The sequence below is a fragment of the Scomber scombrus genome, chromosome 3 (assembly GCF_963691925.1).
Source record: "Scomber scombrus chromosome 3, fScoSco1.1, whole genome shotgun sequence".
In the NCBI taxonomy this organism is placed as follows: domain Eukaryota; kingdom Metazoa; phylum Chordata; class Actinopteri; order Scombriformes; family Scombridae; genus Scomber; species Scomber scombrus.
The window spans coordinates 17,953,027-17,973,508 of NC_084972.1; the positions used below are offsets into that span (position 1 = coordinate 17,953,027).

General features: G+C 41.3%; 1 protein-coding gene across 1 annotated transcript; it reads left to right on the plus strand.

Moving 5' to 3' along the window:
• Positions 1–3,976: 3,976 nt before the first annotated feature.
• Positions 3,977–18,486, plus strand: tmcc1b (transmembrane and coiled-coil domain family 1b). The gene is made up of 8 exons (XM_062416603.1): positions 3,977–4,026; positions 8,702–8,878; positions 10,886–10,929; positions 11,645–12,432; positions 14,414–14,833; positions 16,329–16,813; positions 16,905–17,040; positions 17,122–18,486. The coding sequence occupies exons 4-8, from the start codon at positions 11,830–11,832 to the stop codon at positions 17,434–17,436; spliced, it is 1,959 nt and encodes a 652-aa protein (XP_062272587.1). The 5' UTR covers positions 3,977–4,026; positions 8,702–8,878; positions 10,886–10,929; positions 11,645–11,829; the 3' UTR covers positions 17,437–18,486.
• The last annotated feature ends 1,996 nt before the right edge of the window (positions 18,487–20,482 follow it).

The following is a 20,482-nucleotide window of genomic DNA, read 5'->3' on the forward strand; positions in this document are numbered from 1 at the left end:
CTGTAATGGGCGGACTACAGATACCGAGGCCTTCCTGCAAAGACGCAAAGAAACTGTCTCGGCTCATTCTCCTCGTTTTGGGACAGTACAGGGCAATCTTTACACCAGAAGCGTGAAACATGAATCTACGACCCCAACTCCAAACGGATTACTCACTTTAAAGTTAGATAATCAAAAACCGTCTACAGGTGAGTAACATATCCACTCAGGTGGATCAATAATGTATAGCGCTGGTTTGATACTATGTGCACGACGTGTGTTAGTGCTTATGATTTATTTTGAATGTTAACAGGCTACCACATTTGTATGAACGACGGTAGTAGTTTTCTGTTTAAGTAAAAAAGCCATGCCAGACTAATTCCGTTTTAACAGATCCACGCAAGACAAGAAAAAAACCCAAAAAACTGCTCCCCCGTCTAATGCTAATGCAACATCTGCTTAATTTAATTTCATCATTACAGGCTCACCAAATTTATGTTAGCAGTATTTAAAAGAGTATTTATTTTTTTTTTTTTTTGCCAACTGGTATATTAAAATCGGAAAAAAGTTGACAATGTCAGAAAGGTGATGATCCCACTTTTTAATGGGTGGTGGTGTAGCTACTGGAGTGTATTATATTAATGAGTGTTCCTAGTATTTTGTCCATGTCATTAACATATTGTGGACTAACTACTTGACCACCCCTCCAAATACCTGTGCCCAAAAACTACAGAACTGTCAGGATAATTTTCTTGTTGCCTCTTAGCAATTAAAGCTAATGTAGGCCAGTTAATCAGGACTGCAGGCAACTACAAATCCATGTTTTTTTCATTAAACAGAGGCTTGGGTTATTTGACTTCTCATAACGGTTTAATTTAAAAAAAGGTCTGTGCAGTTTGTGACAGCTAACGGACAAACAGCAACGTTTACATGCCTTTCTCTCTCTGTCTGTGTGTAACAAAGTGCTCTGCCTTGGAGAGAAATGTATATTATGTCACTAACAAAGTACAATGTTAATAGTTTTTAATGTCATGGTGAATTGACTAATTTGTTGTGTTTTCAGTGTTGCACAGTTCATTGGATGCAAAACTCAAGCGAATGGATCCATCCGTACACTGTGGCCACAACATGATGACCCTGAAGGTCAAACAGCCCAGAGCTCTTAATTTTCTTGTGGATAGCGGTAGGTTCCATAAGAAGTGGGGAGTCTTGGCCAATGTACGCACAATACCTGGCTAAAACAATACTTTTCTATTATGTTAAACAGATGAAAGACCTCTTATTCCTCTGTCTCAAATGCCGTCTCACTGTGGCTTTTCTGTGAAGAGGTCCCGCAGAGATGTGTTCTATTCTGCACCTTACCAGGGCTGCGATGTTACCCAAAAGGTTAGGTTCATTTTGCATGACAATATCTCATCGATGTCAAAACGGTTGCTTAGTTTGCATGTATTGCTTTGAACAGTGAAATCTACATGTGTCAACATACTTCCCAAGGCTGAATTTCCATCATGTTTCTTAACAGTGTTTTTAAAACGGTTCCCTTTTACCCCAGTAAAGTGTAGCTGTGCAGCCTTCAACAGATGTAGAATTCTTAGATTTATGCACTTAACATTTTTTCTCACCATCCTTTTGTACTTCAGGGTGGCAATTATGTACTACCTCTGCGTTTATTGGGGGCACCAATGACCATGTCTTGCCCAGTTGTGTCGCCTATACCCTCCATTACCTGCTTTCCATTTGGAATGGTGCTCAAGATTGGTGGTATTACAGCAAATGAGCTCAAAGTTAAAGGTAGCGATTTTATATTGGCAATTCATTGCGTTTAGAAAACTTTTTTAGGGGGTCTATTTTCTCATTTGAAAAATTGTTGCAGTGTCTGGCACTTGGAAGCCCATTTCATTGGTCTGTGGCAGTTGTGGAATTGCTGTTGAAGTGCTCTCTGAAGGACTGACACTCTCTGCACCCTACCATGAAGGCTTGTGCATAGAAATGAAGGTATGGTGGGCCCTCTTGTGGTTATAACTGGAAGCTGAAATACACATGCTTTTGACTTACTCAAGTTTGTTTACTTGCAGGGTGAGGAGTATTTACTCTCTCTTCTGTTGAAGGATGTTGAGCTCTTAGTCACATGCCCTTTATTACCAAGTGTTAAGCCTACCACAGCAACAACTACACCAACAAAAGCAACAACTACGCCATTTAGTAACAGTGGTCAGTTCCTGCAGTATCCATACCCCCAGTTCCCACTCTTCGAACAATACCCAATGTTTCCTGGGCCTTCTCCTCAAACCCAGAATCCCACTGCTCCCACAGATGCACCATCACCACAACAGCCAAAGCTTCCTTCAGGTGGTGCTGCAGGCTCTGACACTAAAAACCAAGAAGTGCCTGCAGCTCAGCACCCTCCATTCCAGTTCATGCCACAGTATTCACAGTTCCTTCAGCGCCACTTGTTTCCCAAACCTGTGCCACCAACACAGTCTACTGCTACTATACCCACTGCTGCTCCCCCGGCCCAATTACCTCAGATGCCACAGTCTCCGCAGTATCCCTTTTATTTCCCCCCACAATTCCCTATGGTACCTGGAATTTTCCATGCAACAACCCCTCCTCCTCCTGATGCTAGCACTGAGCATGATGGGAAGCCTAATTCTCCTAATCAGCCACAGTTTGCAGTAGTCCCTCCATATTCTTTCTTGTCATTCCCAAAACGCCCCGTGCCTAAAGATGATCAATCCCAGACTGTTCAGGAGCCCAAACCACACATGTATCCCCAGCCCTATCAGATCCCCATGATATACCCCCTTCCTAAGTATCCACCTCAAAAACAAAATACTCAATCTCAAACTGTGGCTCCTTCTATCACATCAGAAGGCACTGCAACTACAAATCTAAAGCCTGCTCTTAGAAAGCCATTTTACTACCCATATCCTTATATGTAAGCTCCTCAAGAGACTCCCGTGACTGTATCTCCAAATCCTCCAACCACGACTCCAACTCCTGCTTCAGCTGATCAGAATCAACGACGCACCATGCTCCCCTATTATCCTTTAGGAATTATTGGTGGTTCCCAGGAACATCAAAAACTTCCCTTCATGTCTTTTAATGAACACAGACATGGCTAAATGGATGCCTTTATAGCATTTAGAGAGAGAGAGAGATTTGAAATGTGCATTTTCTTGAGAGAAAAATAAATGGCAACAAAATATGAAAGGTAACTTTCTGGATTTGTTTTTTTTTAACGAAGGGTAAAGACATTCAGAGCTGTAGGTTGGATTCTAGGAACACTGAGGTCCACCTCATGATTTGTATTACAGTCCAAAACCCCAAAAAGTTTAGTTACTTAGTTTATTAGGATCCCAAAAAGTAAATATTTATTCAAAAGGTTGGAAGCAGCTTTCAATATCTGCTTTAGCAAAAATACTTGATTGATAAAATAGCTGCTGATTTAATGTTCAGTCAATAATTAACTAATTGGGCGGACCTGAAGATGTGGTGGGTTTTGGAAAAGAGCTTTACAACCTCTATTCAGGAGGGTTTTTCATATTTTCTTGTGGGGGAGAGGGGAGAGGGGGGAGGGGGGAAAAGAGGGGGGGGGGGAAAGAGAGGGGGAGGGGGGAAAAGAGAGGGGGAGGGGGGAAAAGAGAGGGGGAGGGGGGAAAAGAGAGGGGGAGGGGGGAAAAGAGAGGGAGGGAGAGGGAGAGGGAGAGGGAGAGAGATATTTTTTTTGTTGTTTAAAAAAAAAAACACATTGGCGGAAATGGACTTCGATACAAACCACGAATTTGTCGAGAGAAAAAAAAAAACCTGAGGACATGACCCCAGCCTTCTCGATAGTCACCACAGCCACTTTGAGTCTAAAACTGCCGTCCTAAATGCATAACCTTGCCATAAAGCTGTGTCTGGCTCACCTGCCTGCCTCACTGGGATTCTTATCGCTCCGTTGCTCAGCTGTTCTGACGTCGAGCACGCTATTGACGTCACCGTGGGAGTGTTCCACCATCGGGAGAAATGAACGGTCATCAACACAATCCTCTCAGCGCCCATGTAAGTTCAAGCGAGCAAAAACACACATTTTGTGAGCTACTCTGTGAATGAAATGTGTTTCCATGTTGTGTTATCCGAGCCTGCACAGCGGGTTGGGGTTGATTAACGGTGTGTGTGCTGTCGCCGCTGCCAGTCGGCGACGTGCCCTGTTTGCCTGCAGCTAGCCTAGCCAGTCTGCTAACTGACAGGCTGGGCGGCGAGTAAAGTAAGCGCCTGATTTACCACACAGGATAGTTTGGATGGGCGATGTTAAGTTTATTTACATCAGAGTTAATAGGAAAATTTAATCATTGCTCATTTCGTATAGGCACAATCAGAAAAGGTTTAACTTTGGAGGCAACACCCAGGCCTGATTCAATTATATTCTCCACAGCGGTCAGGCCAGGAAATGCAAAATGAATCGTACCACTTGACGTTACGTTGAGCTGAACAGCTTTGACTTTGTCCCCAATTAAGCGCTGGCTGTTATTACCATAAAGAGAGGACTCTTAGCTGATGCAAACTTACACCGTGGGAACTAATACGCCACCTTTTTAATCAAGACTCAAAGGTGTGATTAAAGAGAGCCTGGTGGGAGGATGTGACAGATGGTCACCCAATACCTCCACTCCGACTTCACCTGGTGTGTTTGAGCTTTTTACATCTGAGGACCGTTTTATGATGGGTGCTGTAATATACTGCTGCCTCTCTGGAAAATGGAGTTGAATGGAATTGACCATTTAAAATTGAAGTTGTTAATGACAAAAACGGATGCAACAATATGTAGATCAGTAATGAGACCTGTGGTACTTTATTACTCGATTGAAGATGCAAGTACGTTAAGAGAGATTGAGGGAAAATAATTTGCCTGTGAGGTTGATGGCTAAACATGTAACATTTAACTGTAATACAACATACATTTAAGAAGTACATAATGGCTAGCCTATGTGTTAATACGACAACAACTATGTCCTGAAACATTACCCTCATGCCTCATGCCAAGTATGTCATATCCAGTATCTTGAATGTGTTAAAACAGGTGGAGAGAAGACTCCTACAAAAAAATAATTTCACAGTAATCTACTGGATTGTATTCAAGAATTTGTCCCTCGTGTGTCACATTACAGGCCAGCATCTGATCAGTAATGTTTGGTTTGGCCAGTGAGCTTGGATGTTAAAAACAGAGATGCACCGACACCAATATTGATGCAGGATATCGGTCCGATGCTGACTCAAATAACTGGATTGGGTATCAGTGACAATGGGTCAGTCTGGTTTTGTATACCATCATTCAGTAAATGTATTTATTTGTTACAATTTGTAGTACACAACTAGGAAAGCAACGTTTAAGTCAAGTCTGATGTTGCCTTACTTGTAAAAAAAAAAATCCCAGTCTCTTGCACACAGTGAGGCATACCGTTCATTAATTAAACACTGATATCAGATCGATACTCGATATAGGCTGATACCCAAAGCCCAGGTATTGGCACTTAAAAAGTCAGATCAGTGCATCTCTAGTTAAAAGCTCAAGAGCTGAGTCTGTTTTATTAGCAGCTGTAGCACTGATTATTTTTTTCCCCTTGTTCCATAACTTATTTGCAAAACATGGCCTGACATTTAGCACTGCACTGGAGGCCAGATTGTTTAACCATCAACACAAATAAAGATATTTAAAACAATATAAACTGGCCAGACAACAATTGTTAAATAGTTGTAGCCCTTTGAAAGCCACAGGGCCCATAATTTGTGAATAGACTCTTAACCTTTGAATATCAAGGGTACCACACACACTTTTGTCTGCCCTGATGTGTATTAAACCCTGAACACAGAGGCGTCAGTGTTTATTGTAAAATAAATGAATTGTGCATTGTAGTAAACAGTTTGTTACCAGCTCGGCACACTTAACAGTTTGAGTCTGGGGTTAGGGGAGCTGGTATGAATACAACATGGAGAATGACCCTAATGTGTCTACACTAATACAACTTATAAACTCGCCCCGCACAGCAGCACCGGTGTGCACCGTAAAGTAAAATGAACAGCCTCCGGTGCACCACGATAGCTTTGACTGCTAGCTGCTGGTGGAGGAGCAGACAAGCCATCAAAACGGGGGGCACGGATGCATTCAGAGTGCATCTTCCACCACGGTTAGCGACACCCTGGAATAAAACTATAAACTACATTGACGTTTTCAGCAAATAGAGCTCAAAGTGGAGTGTTTGTAAAGGTCAGGCCTACGCTCGTTAGCTAGCGAGCTGCTAATTTCATCCTCTTCTTAACTCCAGCTAACCTAAAACCGTTGGGCTCAGGCTATGTGCAGTAACTTAGCAACGGTACTAAGGAACCGTGCTCATCCGTTTATTTGTGTATTAAATAATGTTTACTGCAGCGACACGCCTTTTAGTTTAGTGTAGCCGCCACTACAATTAACGCTAATGACACTCAGTGCACCTGTAACTTATTGTTTACTAATGTAGTCGGCTGGGTTTAGGGTGGAGAGCTCTCTTACGTCGGTGTGTTGTAATGAAAGTTTTGCACAAGAACAGACAGGAACCTTCATGGGTACATTAGGTGTCGTAACTCAAGTGGTGGTGATGAGATCATCCCGGTGCACGTATGACTGTCTGTGTCGGTGCTTACACGGAGGGCGTTGTTCATATGTAGACATCCGTCGTTTAAATGTCACGTTGATTGATTTTAGCTTAACTGCGGCTCTCTTAGAAAGCAGACTAACGGCTCATGCCCTGCAGATGTTCCCTAAGGGGTTATTCAGCTAATAATTAACATAATGCAAGTAATTAAGCTGAAAGGCCTCAGAGGCCTGTGCTGTACAAATTTGAAACACTTGTTCCTATTTAAAGTCTTAACAAAAAAGTGTGTTCCTTCAGTTGAATGTTTGAGCTTCACTGTGCAGAATGATGTATGTGCAGAGTTTAAAGGCTGTTTTCACATTCAACTGCTTAAAAATGGAAAGTGCTCATTGAAAATCAAAGTTAAAGAAATGTACCCTACCAGCATGACTTATTTTGGAAGCTGATCATGGTCCAATATTTAACTTACACAAGTGTGATGTGAAAACTTGAAGCCTCGAGTGAACACACACACACACTAGAAATGTAGTAAGAGACCTCTTGTATCCAGCAGTCAAACCTTTTTAAATGAAAAATAATTACATATTCATAGATTGTGGATTTTGTTTTAGTGAGGGAGAAGCAGGAAATGTTGTAAGAATTTGTAACTAGGTAATTGCACTTTTTTTGTGGCTATTAGACACATTATTATTCAGAGTATTTTAAAACATGTCTGGACGGTATCTAAGTTTTAAAGCCACTGACTTTCACAAGCTTTTTGTATTGACAAGACTGGACTCCGGTTTCAGAGAGTATGTGTCTTGTAACTTGTCTGACATTCAAGGTGCCCTGTGGAGTTTTAACTGTTAACCTGCATGCTAGGGCTGGGCAATATATTGAAATGATATCAGTATCGTGATATGAGACTAGATATCATCTTAGATTTTGGATATTGTAATATCGCGATATGTCATCAGTTGTCTTTTCCTGGTTTTAAATGCTCCATTACTGTAAAAGATCTAATTTTCTGAACTTACCAGACTGTTCTAGCTGTTTTATTATGTACCTTTTACCCACTTTGTAGAGGGTCGGGCCTGCAGGGCTGGATAGAGCTGCGAGCCCTTTTGAAATAATGTTGGGACAGGAGGTGTAGTTCTTGGAGTGGCTGAAACAGTACATGTCCTTCTCATCAAAACATTGCCACTAGTAGTTAAAAACTCCACAGGGGACCTTTTTTTTTTTTTTTAAAGGTACACTACTAAGGATTTGTCTGTTGGTGTTTGTAAACACACAGCATTCAAAGTTGTCCTCCCTGGATTAGAGAGAGCGAGAGAGCAAGCTGGTGGTCAAACGAGCTAATGAATGAAGAGTGCAAAAGCAGTGCTGGTGACGAGAAAGCTGTGAACCGGATAAATAAATCGTCATTTTCTGATTTATTTCACAGCGGTTTCAATCTAAAGCACAAATAAAGACAAACGACCCTGCAGGAAGGCACTGATTTGCCGAATTTTGTGTGACTGCAGAGTTTCATCCTGTCCACTGTGGCCTCTCTGCTGTGTGTGTGTGGGGCTCAGTCCTCGTTCAGGCAGACACACAGACCTGCTGCTCTTCATACATCCAAGACACAAAGACGGAGAGCAGAGCGGACCAGAGGAGAGAAACGGAGACAGCGATGTAGTGTGGCCGCTACGCTACGAGTCCTGACATCGCACCCTGTGTGCTGTTACTGGATGGGGGGACTTCACACCCGCTGCTCAAAGATTGATGCCCAGAAATGTCCCAAAAAGAGCAAAATAATAGGAAAATACAGTCAGAGGACGTAGTCTCTGTAGATAAATACACCACCACACACTTATAGTGGGTCATAAGTGATGATAAAGAGGGAGTCCTTTTATGAGTCTATACAGTGTGTTTTTTTTGTTGTTTTTTTTTTGGAAAATCCTTTTAGCATTTGGCTACAGTAGACTTATGTTCATATGGCACCACTTTAACTTACGTGTATGAAAACTATCATAAAAGCACCAACATTTCTAAGAAAGACACCTGTGTTATTGAGAGTTTTAAAGTGGCAGCGTCCCCTTGTAACAAACGGTTTCTAATTCCTATTTCTTTCTTTTTTTTCTCTGCAGCACGTGATTTTTCTAAATGTCCACGGAAACAGCTGACTAAAGTTTAACAGCTATCCCACCAGATTTCCTCTTGGAAGAATTAGCGAGAGGAAGTGTTGCAGGAAATTCACTCAGACTATTATTCCTTTTTCTGTGTTAACGGATCCACACATCGTTTGCTGATGACCACATCTGAAGGTATGTTTATCTGCTGATTCGAGTGTCGCTCTAAGCTAAATATAACATACCCTCATGATTTATTGCGGTTAGTATATGATTTTAACAGTTTAAACTCATTTTCACCTGTATTTCCCTATGCAATAAAACGTTCCCTTCTGCAAGAAAACAATTCACCCCAGTTCTTAATATATAATTGTAGCCGATATGGGAAGATGGCAAACTGTAACAGTGTTTGTAGGTCTGTGACGTAGCAGTAACACAAGAATACAAATTGCCTCCAGATTGAATTTGGACCCATTTCCTCAACACATTTATAAGCTTAAATGCATCTAGACGTGCACTCTGTAGATGTCTGAGTGACCTCGATGCTCTGCATGTTCAGAGAGTGACAGGCGAATGTTGTTTGACCCACTTCAGAGAGAACACTTAGATCTGAGCCTGGAGGAGTCGGATGCCTTTGTATTTACACTGCTGATGGAAGATATAGCTCCACATCTAGTCTTAAATTTACAGTGTTCAATGCTTAATGCACTGTGGCTGTGACTCAAATAGCTGCTGTTTGATATTAAAGATCAGAGACATCTGTAGGTGGATCTTAGTTTTTAGTTGTCTATGTAATTGTGTTATGTTTAAGTCTACAGAGACTTCATCGTGGTTTGTTGTAAGATCCCAAAAAATATGAATTTATTTTTGAGAAAATCCAGTTTAGAGTTACCGGTAGACAGTTTTCAGTATTACAGTATTATTGCAGGGCAAACGATGCTTCATGCAAATAATTAATGTTTTTGAGTACTGAGCGAAATGAGCGAGTGAACATTCAACAACTTAAAATTTGAATGGTCTTTTTGTTGAAGGATGCTAATCAGCAAACCTTGGTAGTGGAACTGTTATTTTATTATCAAACTGTTATTCTCTGCCACCCATCCTTTAACAAAGTGCTTTCTTATCCAACACTGCAGCTCTAACAGCAGGACCAGCACATAATGAGTCAGTGTGTATCACTAATGGAGCATGTCATAGTGCTGTTGATGCTCGATTGTGCTGCTGGCGTGTTAAGTGATACTTTGTAGCTTTGCTGACTCATGGAGTCATTTTAGTATAGAGTCAGACCCATCACTTGTAGGCTTTGGATACTTTCTTGAGTGCTTAGGGAAACAACACTCTGTCTGGTTGCTCAACGACAGAAAAGTGCTATTGAGAAATATATTGTACTTTAGCCTTTTGTGAAAAGCAGCAAGTGTACATTTGATAATGTACTGAAAAAGTCAGTAGAGGTTTTGGTTTACATCCTTGGTATAATGCAGGTGTTTTGAACACGTGCAAATCAAACAAATCAAAACTTCAGATTTATGTCTGGCTGCTGTTCATGAGTGCTCAGGTTGTGGGTTTGAGTCCACGTGATTAAAAACATGTCTAACCAGCCGAGTGTATCGCTGATGGCGTCAAATGAGTACATGTACTGTAAAAAACCTCTTAAAGCTAATATCCATGTAGTCATGTAAGAAATCATCAAATGTGAATAAAAAGATGTTTGTTGTGTAGGCCCGTTGGTTGGCCTTGAATAAAATGAGGACAGATCCTTGACAGGCTAACAGCCCCCCCCGTAGGAGCTACAGATGAGCTGCGCAGTGACAGCTCCTTAGACCGTTCATGTCACGTTTTGTTTCTGAGTGTTATCACTCCAACAGTGAGTCTAGAGCTGATGCCAAATAAATGTTGGGTCATGTAAACACCACATTAGTTGCTATGGACGATCGTTTCCTTAAACATAAAAAAGCGCATCGTGCATTGTCTTACTGTTGGCCCTCGATTTAAAACAATGGTCCATTAGCTCTTCGACAGTTTCTTATAGTCAGCATGTTCGTAATGGTCATCCATCCATTACCAGTTACCACTGGGTTGAATTATTTGACTCACTGTGCCTTTTTTAAAAACCTTGCATACCCAAAGATTGCTTTTTTCCCCCCTGACAGGACAAAACATGTTCTAATTTTATATTTTTCTGTATATTTCTGCTTCATGTAGCCAGCCCTGAGTTGTGAGTCAGAAGAGGAGAGGCGGGGCTGATGGTAAGTGCTCTATCACACTGTCTCACCTCTCGTACTTTCTTTATCGCTGTCTTGTGACATTTTGATAAACCAGAAGGCTTGAATGTATGCTTGGTATGAACCTTTACATTACAGGATTTAGCCTTGTTATAATATGAGATGCAAAGAGGAGACCACCAGGGATCACTGAACCCTCAATAGGTTAATATATCTTTCACGTCCATTTAGTATTTCATTTACATTTTTTTTCACACTCTGTAGTCTTTGTTAGTATCATCCAAGTGCTCTCAATTATGTTGATTTATAAATTTCCATAATGAATACTTTCTGAAATGCCAACAATAATGAGGGGTTTTATACAGCTGGGCTTGAAGGCTCAGAAATATACAATGAAAAATGTCAATACGGCACCAACCAGTAACATGAACTCTAAATGAATCTTGGAGCATTTCAGAAACTGTTTTCAAAAGCTTGTTTACTTTGTAGACTGTTTTTTGTATTAGTGGGTTGGCGCTCTAAGACATGCCACATGAAAATATCAAACCTTCCTCAGTGATGGATTGTTTGCCAAAAGTTGATTGGTCAAAATGTAAAAAAAATTATATTGAACAGCAAAAACATGGTCATGTCTGTGTCAACCCAGTTTACTTTGCTTTCTGTTGTTTTGTATTCTGCTTATTTTGTTCATCACTCGCTGCTGCATGTCATAATTCATTTTATTTTCCTTTTGTGGTAGATAAGCATGACTTTGAGCAAAGCCACAGATGCATGTCCACTCAAAAGGCCCAACTGAATGCCATCCCCTCTGCTTCCCGGCTTTCAACCAGCCTCTCAGAGGGGGGGGGGGGGGGGGTGTTGAAGGGGCGTAGCTAGTCCCCTGCACCCCCAAGTAGAACCTCACTGTGAAACTGGAGGTCTCTGATGGATCAGGGTAGTAGTGAGCAGAGTCCAGAGGAGCCGGACGCAGGAGGCCGAGCGGAGACGGAGGTTGGTAGGAGGGCATCGGAGTCAGAGCACGGCTTGTCCAAAATCACCCATAATGCCCTGGAGAACATGGGAGCGTTGGGCCATGGCCTAAAGCAGTTCTTCCAGCCACAGCGCCGACGCTCCTCAGTTTCCCCACATGACTCCGCCTTGTCCTGCACAGGCGCCCCTCCCTCCGAACCCACAGATGTAGGGTCAGAAGTAGGGGACGCTCCTGCCTCCTCGGCTCTCTCTTTGGATTCTGACAACCCTGCTGCTTCCGCCCCTCCCGCAGCTCTGAGCCGCGTTCTGCAACAGATCCGAGGTGCTCCACCGATGATGAAGCGAGGCACCAGCCTGCAGAGCCGCCGCAGCAAGGCGGGGGTAACTGGGGATCCTCCCCAGAAAGGTAGCCCCCAGATCCACCGGCGCAGCACCCATGAGGCACTGCTGCAGGCTGGACGCCCGCGCTCCTCCTCAACCACAGACACACCAACCAGCCCTGCTCTGGCAGACATGCTCCTAACCTCTGGTTACCACTCCACTGAGGAGCATGACAGGGTAAGTCCAATTAGGTGGTCTTCCACTCAGTGAGCTTTGTTCTGTGAGCAACAAGGTCTTCCATGAACACAAGTTCTGCCAAAGTTTCTACAGTTTCGGTTATTTGACATGACAGATTTTTGTATTTGCCTCACTTTGTCCACTGATTTGAAGCGGGGCTCGGAAAAAGCTGATGTCACTTATTTTCGTGCATCAATCAGAATTTTAATCAAAATGTTATTTTCTTACACTGTCAGTCAAATCTGATCACACTACACCCACACAGCCAGGGTGAGTTTTAGAGTCTCTATAAATAATAATTATGGATATGCTCTATTTTCCCAACTATGGTTGTTGCTTAATTAGTAATGAACAAGCTAAATATTTGAGATTTGAAACCAAGTTTTCTGGAGCTTTAAAGTTGTTCTTAAAGAGTCTGATTTATGCTTTTTCTGAAAATCTCTAATCCGGCATTCTTAGAAAGGTTTGCTTTAGGACAACATTCAGATTCAAACAGTAGTACATAGGCAGCGTGCACTCATGAAGAAACAAATGCTTTGTTTGTCAGCATCCCCGTGGCTTTTTAGCTGTAAAAACAAAAGATAAAACAGACTCATGCTTTAATATCTGTGCAAGAATGTCAAAACTAAGTTAACAGAGCTATTGTGATAAAAGGCTGTTAATGGTTTATGTGGATGAACGGGTGAAAGGGTAGAAGAGCTGTCAGCTGCGCAAGGTCAGAGATTGCCTTTGAGTGGTTGGTCACTATGTGCCTTTAAGCCTTTCTAAATTTAGCTTTTGCTGTCTCTGAGTGTACTTAAGGTCAGAGAAGACTTGCAGGGCTAAATAAATTGAAACTTGTGGGATGACTTTGTTGTTTTTTCTTACACAGATTGTTCATGATGATCTGAAACTAAAATCTTCAGTGTTATTACCAAAGAAATTCTAAAATAGGGAAGGGCTTACATGCCTTTGTCATCAGTGATCACAAAAATGATGATAAAGACTCTTGGGCTTTGTTAAAGGGAAGTTACAGTATTATGTTTCTTGTTATTTACAATACCAGTCCAAAGCTTGGATGCACCGCTTCATTCTCTTGAATGAAAAAGAGTGTCCAGATTTTTGACTAGTACCGTATACTCTTATGATGATGACATGGTCAAAGCTTCAAAACACGACGTGAACATAATGGAGAGACTCCCTGAAAGTCAAAATTCCAGCCTTCAACCTGTCTTGAATGCTCTTGCAATTCAGTGTAGGCTGAAATGAAGTTTATCAACAGATGTCACATATAAAATATTGCCGCTTCCTGTTCCAGCTCCTCTTAGAAAACCTTTTATGACCTGTTATTTGTATTCAACAATGCTCAGCTGATGTCCATGCTGATGACTCCTCAGAAGCAGATACCGGGATGTACATCCTTTATTCAGTGAAGAATATCATCCATAAAACACTACTTGTCCCTTTTTAAACAAATAAAGATTAAAAAAAACATTATCCAAGAACCTGTTTGTTAAGGATTTTTGGTTTGTGTTTGTATTTGGTGAGAATGCAACACTGGTGTGGGATGTCTAACACTGTTAAGTCTTCTGAAGGCTAAGCAGTCCTATTTGTTTGGGCCCTGATAGACCCAGAGGGTTGACTTTATAGTTTTTACATACTTCACCGGGTAGGTCTCCTCACACATGTACGTGTCTAAACTTTTGACTGGTCCTGTACGTATCCTGGAACAAGAGCTGTGACATGAAAGCCAAAAGGGAACCTTGCAGGTGCTGTTTGAAATGAGTAGTGACATAAATGTTAAATACGGTATATAATAATTCAGCTTTTTTATTTATATACACACTAGAGGGGGAGAGAACATGAGATTACAGATGTAATATCACTATTACTTCACCCAGTGCTTTCATTACAGTGTATAACTGAAAAATCTGTGACAGTGAGATTTAAACAGTATTTCTCTCACATTTTATAGTTGACTTCTATTGACTTCTTTCAACAGCTGGATCGTTATGATGGATCAGGACCTGCAGTGTCACCCAATGCCGTTTCCTACAGTGCAGATGGATATGATGTAGTCGACAGTACCCCAGACCCCCAGCGAACTAAGCAGGCCATTGCTCAACTACAACAGAAGATCCTCAAGCTCACAGAACAAATCAAAATTGAACAAACGGCGCGTGATGACAATGTAGCCGAATACCTGAAACTGGCTAATAATGCAGACAAACAGCAGAGTACACGCATCAAACAAGTGTTTGAGAAGAAAAACCAAAAGTCGGCTCAGACTATCCAGCAACTGCAGAGGAAGCTGGAGCACTACCACCGGAAGCTCCGTGAGGTGGAGCACAATGGCATCCCTCGCCAGCCCAAAGATGTTTTCCGAGACATGCACCAGGGGCTGAAAGACGTTGGAGCCAAGGTGTGTGCTTCACTAGTGCTTTAAGTGTTCTTTTGTTGCCAAAATGCTCTTTCTCTGAATTATTTCAAAGGATTTATTTCATTTTATTGACTAAAGATTACATGTTATATATCTCTTTAAACAAAAATGTTTAAACTAGGTCATCTACATTAGTAGACTGATAAATGGACAACTTAGAAGTTAATAGACCAATCTCATGAAAGACATTTGACTTGCCAAACACAGCTGTTAAAACATGTTAATAGCTGCATTTCATTTAGGTTTGCCAGTACGGTGCGTGCTGACTCACTGGCATGGTTTGCTGTCTCATGTAATTGGAGCAGAGTCAAAATGTCTGCTGTGAGAAACGTCTTTGATAATTGTTTGTAGCAGTATTATACCAGAGGTAGCTGTCTAACCTAAAAGCAGAAGTCTGAATTAGTTCCTCAGTTGTTCCAGTCAAAGGGTCAATTCACCAAGATTGAACAAAATGTTTTTTTTCCCACTTTTCCCCAGTGGTATGTAGCTGTGCAAATTGTTTGTTTTATTTGATTTATTTATTTTTATATTAGATGTTCACTTCTATCACTTATACAATGGAAATTAATAATAGTCATTGGATAATGCTGCTCAAAGCATCCAATAATCACAGAAAAGTCTGTCTCATTTATGGAATAACATTGATTCTGGAGGAAAAGTTTCTCATCTCTGCTATGGTGACAAAAGTCTGGTTTTACTGTGTTTCCACCACTGTACAGTGGAGGCAGCAGAAGTCAAGTATGGCCGTACAGAACTTCCAGGTGATTGGATATTTATTTTTTATTTAATAATTAAGTGAAGTGACACTAATCTTTTGAAATGTAGTTTTTATATTTTTTTTAAAATTTTGCATCTGTGCTTGGCTTTGTGGTGGGCATGCTTAAAACCATAGACATAATAGTTGTTGGTTGGTAGTGCTAAATGTTATTGGCAGCACAATGGTCACACTGGTGTTTTGGTAAAAGCTTACAGAGATAGACCTCATTAAAAATGAGTTTTCCATGTACCAGCCATACATCATGAACCTTTGCGTAACACACAAAATCATATTTTATTGAGTGCTCAAATAACAACACAAACAAATGGCTTCCAACAATAGTTTTAGTTGTTTATCCTTCTGGCAGTGACAACATTTTATTTTACAATGCAGCGTGTGTGCATTCTGTGCTCTCCATTTTCAAACCTTCATATTGAAAGCTGAATATTGAATGCACACACACACACACACACACACACACACACACACACACACACACACACACACACACACACACACACACACACACACACACACACACACACACACACACACACACACACACACACACACACACACACACACACACACACACACACTATACTAGACTAGACATTTCTGCCCACAGAGAAATCCTCTATTGTGCACCTATTGCACTATTTATTGTGATTAAACCAGATGTCACATAGCAACTTGACACAGGCTATATTGTCATTACAGGTGACAGGTGGCCTGTCCAGCTTCTCTCAAGCTACTCATTCTGCAGCTGGAGCTGTGGTGTCCAAGCCGAGAGAAATAGCTTCCCTCATCCGTAACAAGTTTGGCAGCGCTGATAACATTGCAGGCCTGAAAGACTCTCTGGAGGAAACCCAGGGAGACGAAGGCGTTGGCCCTGGGGGAACGAGGACCCTTGGGACTGGACAGTTGCAGTCCAGCCCAAAGTTTGCCAGTGATGATGACTGTTCCAGTGCTACTTCTGGCTCTGCAGGAGCCAACAGTACCACTGGAGCCCCTGGAGGCCCCCCTAGCTCTAGGGGCAATACCCTTGATAATGTCCAGGTCTCAGGCTTTGATACTATACTCCATGAGATACAAGAACTGCGGGATAACCAAGGTCGACTTGAGGAGTCATTTGAAAACTTGAAAGCCCATTATCAGCGGGACTATACAATGATCATTGAGGCCCTACAAGAGGAACGATACAGGTAACGTAGGTCTTTATAGTTTAGTACAGAAGGTATGCATGATAGAAAGAAAAATGCTCGGTTTGTGATGTACTTTTGTCACTATTTGCAGGTGTGAACGTTTAGAAGAACAGCTGAATGACTTGACGGAGCTGCATCAGAATGAAATTCTGAACTTGAAACAGGAACTAGCCAGCATGGAGGAGAAGATTGCTTATCAGTCTTATGAAAGAGCGAGGGATATTCAAGTAAGCTTCACCAGCATTTCTACAATGTTTCAGCTTTTTTATCAGAGCCATTTCACTGACAGTTTTCACTCTGACCTGCAGGAGGCGCTGGAGGCATGCCAGACACGTATCTCCAAGATGGAGCTGCAGCAGCAGCAGCAGCAGGTGGTGCAGCTCGAAGGTTTGGAGAATGCCACAGCGCGGACACTTCTTGGAAAACTTATCAATGTGCTGCTAGCTGTCATGGCGGTCCTTTTGGTGTTTGTGTCCACAGTGGCTAACTGTGTAGTCCCCTTAATGAAAACACGCAGCCGCACGTTTTCTACGCTACTCCTAGTAATCCTCCTCGCCTTCCTCTGGAGGCACTGGGATGCTATTTCAGAGTATCTGCATCGCTTTCTCCTGCACCCCAGATGACCGGCTTGGACAGGCTTATTTAAATGATGAAGGAGCAGAGGGTTTGGGGCGGATGTGTAAGCTGAAGACATTGACCCATACAGGGAGTTGAATCTCAATAATCCTACATTTTCTTCCCGTTGGGAAGCTTTTCAAAACACTCAGGGGGATTGCATCAGAGGTTTATCACCTCATCCCTTTCTGGAGTGTGTTTTGAAAAGAATAAAATGGAGAATAAGGTGAGAAAAGGTGGGATGTTTGGTATTGACTTGCTATCATTGGTGAAATTGTGGCACATGCACACACTGTAAGGGTGAATGGGGGTATAGTTGAAGGAGGGGCTGAGAGAACTGCACACTTGATTTCTCTCTTCTGAGTGAATTTGTTTACATGTGGAAAATTTTACATTGTTTCTCCACTGAAGAAATAGTAATTCAGAGTTTTATTAATTTTGAGCTGATTCAAGTGGTATTGTTTTGAAGTTCTATTTTTAATACAGCTAAATGATGGCTTCTTATTTCTTTTAATTGTAATGAGCTGACAGTTATCTGCTGATTCAATTTTCCACATTCTGCTCTGTTTTTCTAAGTTCTTTCTCTGGCTTTTATCAGTCTGCTACAGTATTTCTTTCTCCTTTACCTGCTCCTCTCAGCTTTAAGCTTGTGTGATCAACTCTTCCTCTTCCTGCTCACTGATCTCTGAAGAATGGGGTGCTTGCACATCAGCTACATTGCTGTGGAATCAGACTTGTCACTGGATCAAATAATGGTGGGTTCTTGACTTGTTCCCTTTGGATGTGTGAAGTCAATAACACCCGTTCTGCCACAACCATGATATTGATATCAAGAACCTTTTGTTTGGAGCTGTGACCCTGCCCTCTTGGCCAACTGGATCCTACTATCCTAGTGGATTCTTCACTGCAGAAGAATAATCCGTGAACTGAATTAACATACTTGAAGAGCGTTTAAAGTGCTCAAAGACTCAGTGCTTCCGTACTGTTCTATTAGTGACAATGAAATAGTAATACTTTTTAGTTGATTTTTTTTATTTTTTAAAGACAAATAAATTTGCTGTTTTAAAAGGTGAAATTGAAAGTGTAACTTGTATTTGTCACAAATGTCATTAAGTCACATAAATTGTATGTTGAAATTGAGTAGAAACAGAACTGCATGGTAAAATGTCACCAGTGTTTTCAGAGGCTCCGTGATGAAACAAAGTGGGAAAGGGTTCTTTGATGTGGAAAAAAAAAAGCTTTGACTACCAGCATGATTGCTAAACCAAGATAAATCACATTACCAAAAACATCCCCTAATGAATCGAAGTGAAGGCAGAGTCCCCTGACTTGATGACAGTAGTTTTGATGCAACCATTTCACCAGTCTTGTGTATTGTGGGTAACAAATTAGTGGTTTTAAATTCTGTTACAGAATAATCAGCAGAAAAAATAGTGAGAGTTCTGCAGACCAGATTAACATCACCTCAAACAGCATATGCCTGGTCACAAAGACAGGTCAGTTTCACCCACCATTAATTCCCAGATTGGAGACTGTCCCATCTGCTGTTTGTCCCAAAATAAAAACCCCATTAACATCTGCCAGCATGTCATCTGTTAACATAGTGCAGTGTTCAAAACAACCAAAGCATGAAAACAAAATTTGCACTACATTATAACACAATTTTCTAATCTTCTGTAACACAGATTCGGTGTTCCAATAAGAAAAGTGTCATTTGTGCTATTCTAACTAAATTATTGTGCCCGAAGAGATCTAATTAGGTACAATAATTAAAATCACCCGTGTGCTTTTACTGTAAAGATTCCTTCTTCACCTTAGAAGTTGATGAAGTTGTTCCAGTTTCTATTCAAAACTTTGGCTTGGCCCTGCTCAAGGATGAACTGAGGAATTCGGTGGTCACGAAACACATTTTTGTTCCGAACTCAAAAATTAACTTGCTAATTATAGGATAGAATGGGGTAAAACAATGAAGTGATGACATTTTCTATCCAAAATGTCAAAGGTCAACTTCACTGTGATATGACATAATGCAAAAACACTTTTATGGCCATTATTCAACACCATAACCTGGACACAAGGGGAGACACTGACCATATTTCACATGCCCACCTTGCAGCCGTGGTACACCTGTGCTGCCGGGTTGAAGATGTGTGTGAACCATCCACGCCACGTTTTTATTAAATTCCTTCAAAGTCTTCACTGCAGATATTATCAGTCTGGACATACATGGGTGTAAACTACAACTTGACTGGTTGGTGGATGTATATAATCGCGAGGCAGTATTTCTAGTTAGCCATAGACTGCATTTGACATGAATTTATTAAATTCTGAATGGTAGGCATCGATCTCAGATCTCATTAAACGTTAGTTATGTCAGAAAAAAGTGTAATTGTCTTACATGGTTAGGGAATAAAGCGTTAACCCTCTTATTAAACGTTTCGCCGTTGCTAAGCAACACCAGAACTTTTTACCGGTGGGTCGTTAGCTTTAGCAAACTGATAACGTTTTCTGTTTCTGAAATAGTTTAGCTAGCAAATTACGTATAAGCTGAATCCTGAGCCTTTAAAAAAAACCGAAACAACCCTGGTATGATTAGTTAAAGAGTGAAACCATTGACGTTGCTTTTAATTAAGGTAACGTCAAGTCAAAATATTAGCTCAAACCAAAGAGAAATGTACATCTGTCGCCATGGTGGACGCCTAGCAACCAGTAACCTGGGAATCACTGACTACTAACTTTCATAGCAAGGTAAGTATCTAATTATAGAGGTCAGTTCACTCAAACTGCAACAAAAAACGTATTACTCTTCTGGCAATGCAGACAGTTGTATTTATTTGCAAGTTGTCTCTCTTCCTCTACTGTTAAATGGAGGGTGATGCTCATAATAATAAAGTATAGAAAAACGTGGTAAAACTTAAACAGCATGCTGCTCTGCATAATGTACAAACATCTGCAGTCAACAGTTCACATCAACATAAAAGCATTTAAGATATCTGTAGCTCAAGAGTTGAACTGCAGGGTTTGTGGTTCGCTCCCTGGGTGCTCAGTGTGTTA

Excerpts from the sequence above, each read along its gene's own strand:
- tmcc1b (XM_062416603.1), top strand. The coding sequence starts at position 11,830 with ATGGATCAGGGTAGTAGTGAGCAGAGTCCAGAGGAGCCGGACGCAGGA. Across the intron at positions 12,433-14,413 it reads CCACTGAGGAGCATGACAGG|CTGGATCGTTATGATGGATC; the intron begins GTAAGTCCAATT and ends TTCTTTCAACAG. Across the intron at positions 14,834-16,328 it reads TGAAAGACGTTGGAGCCAAG|GTGACAGGTGGCCTGTCCAG; the intron begins GTGTGTGCTTCA and ends TTGTCATTACAG.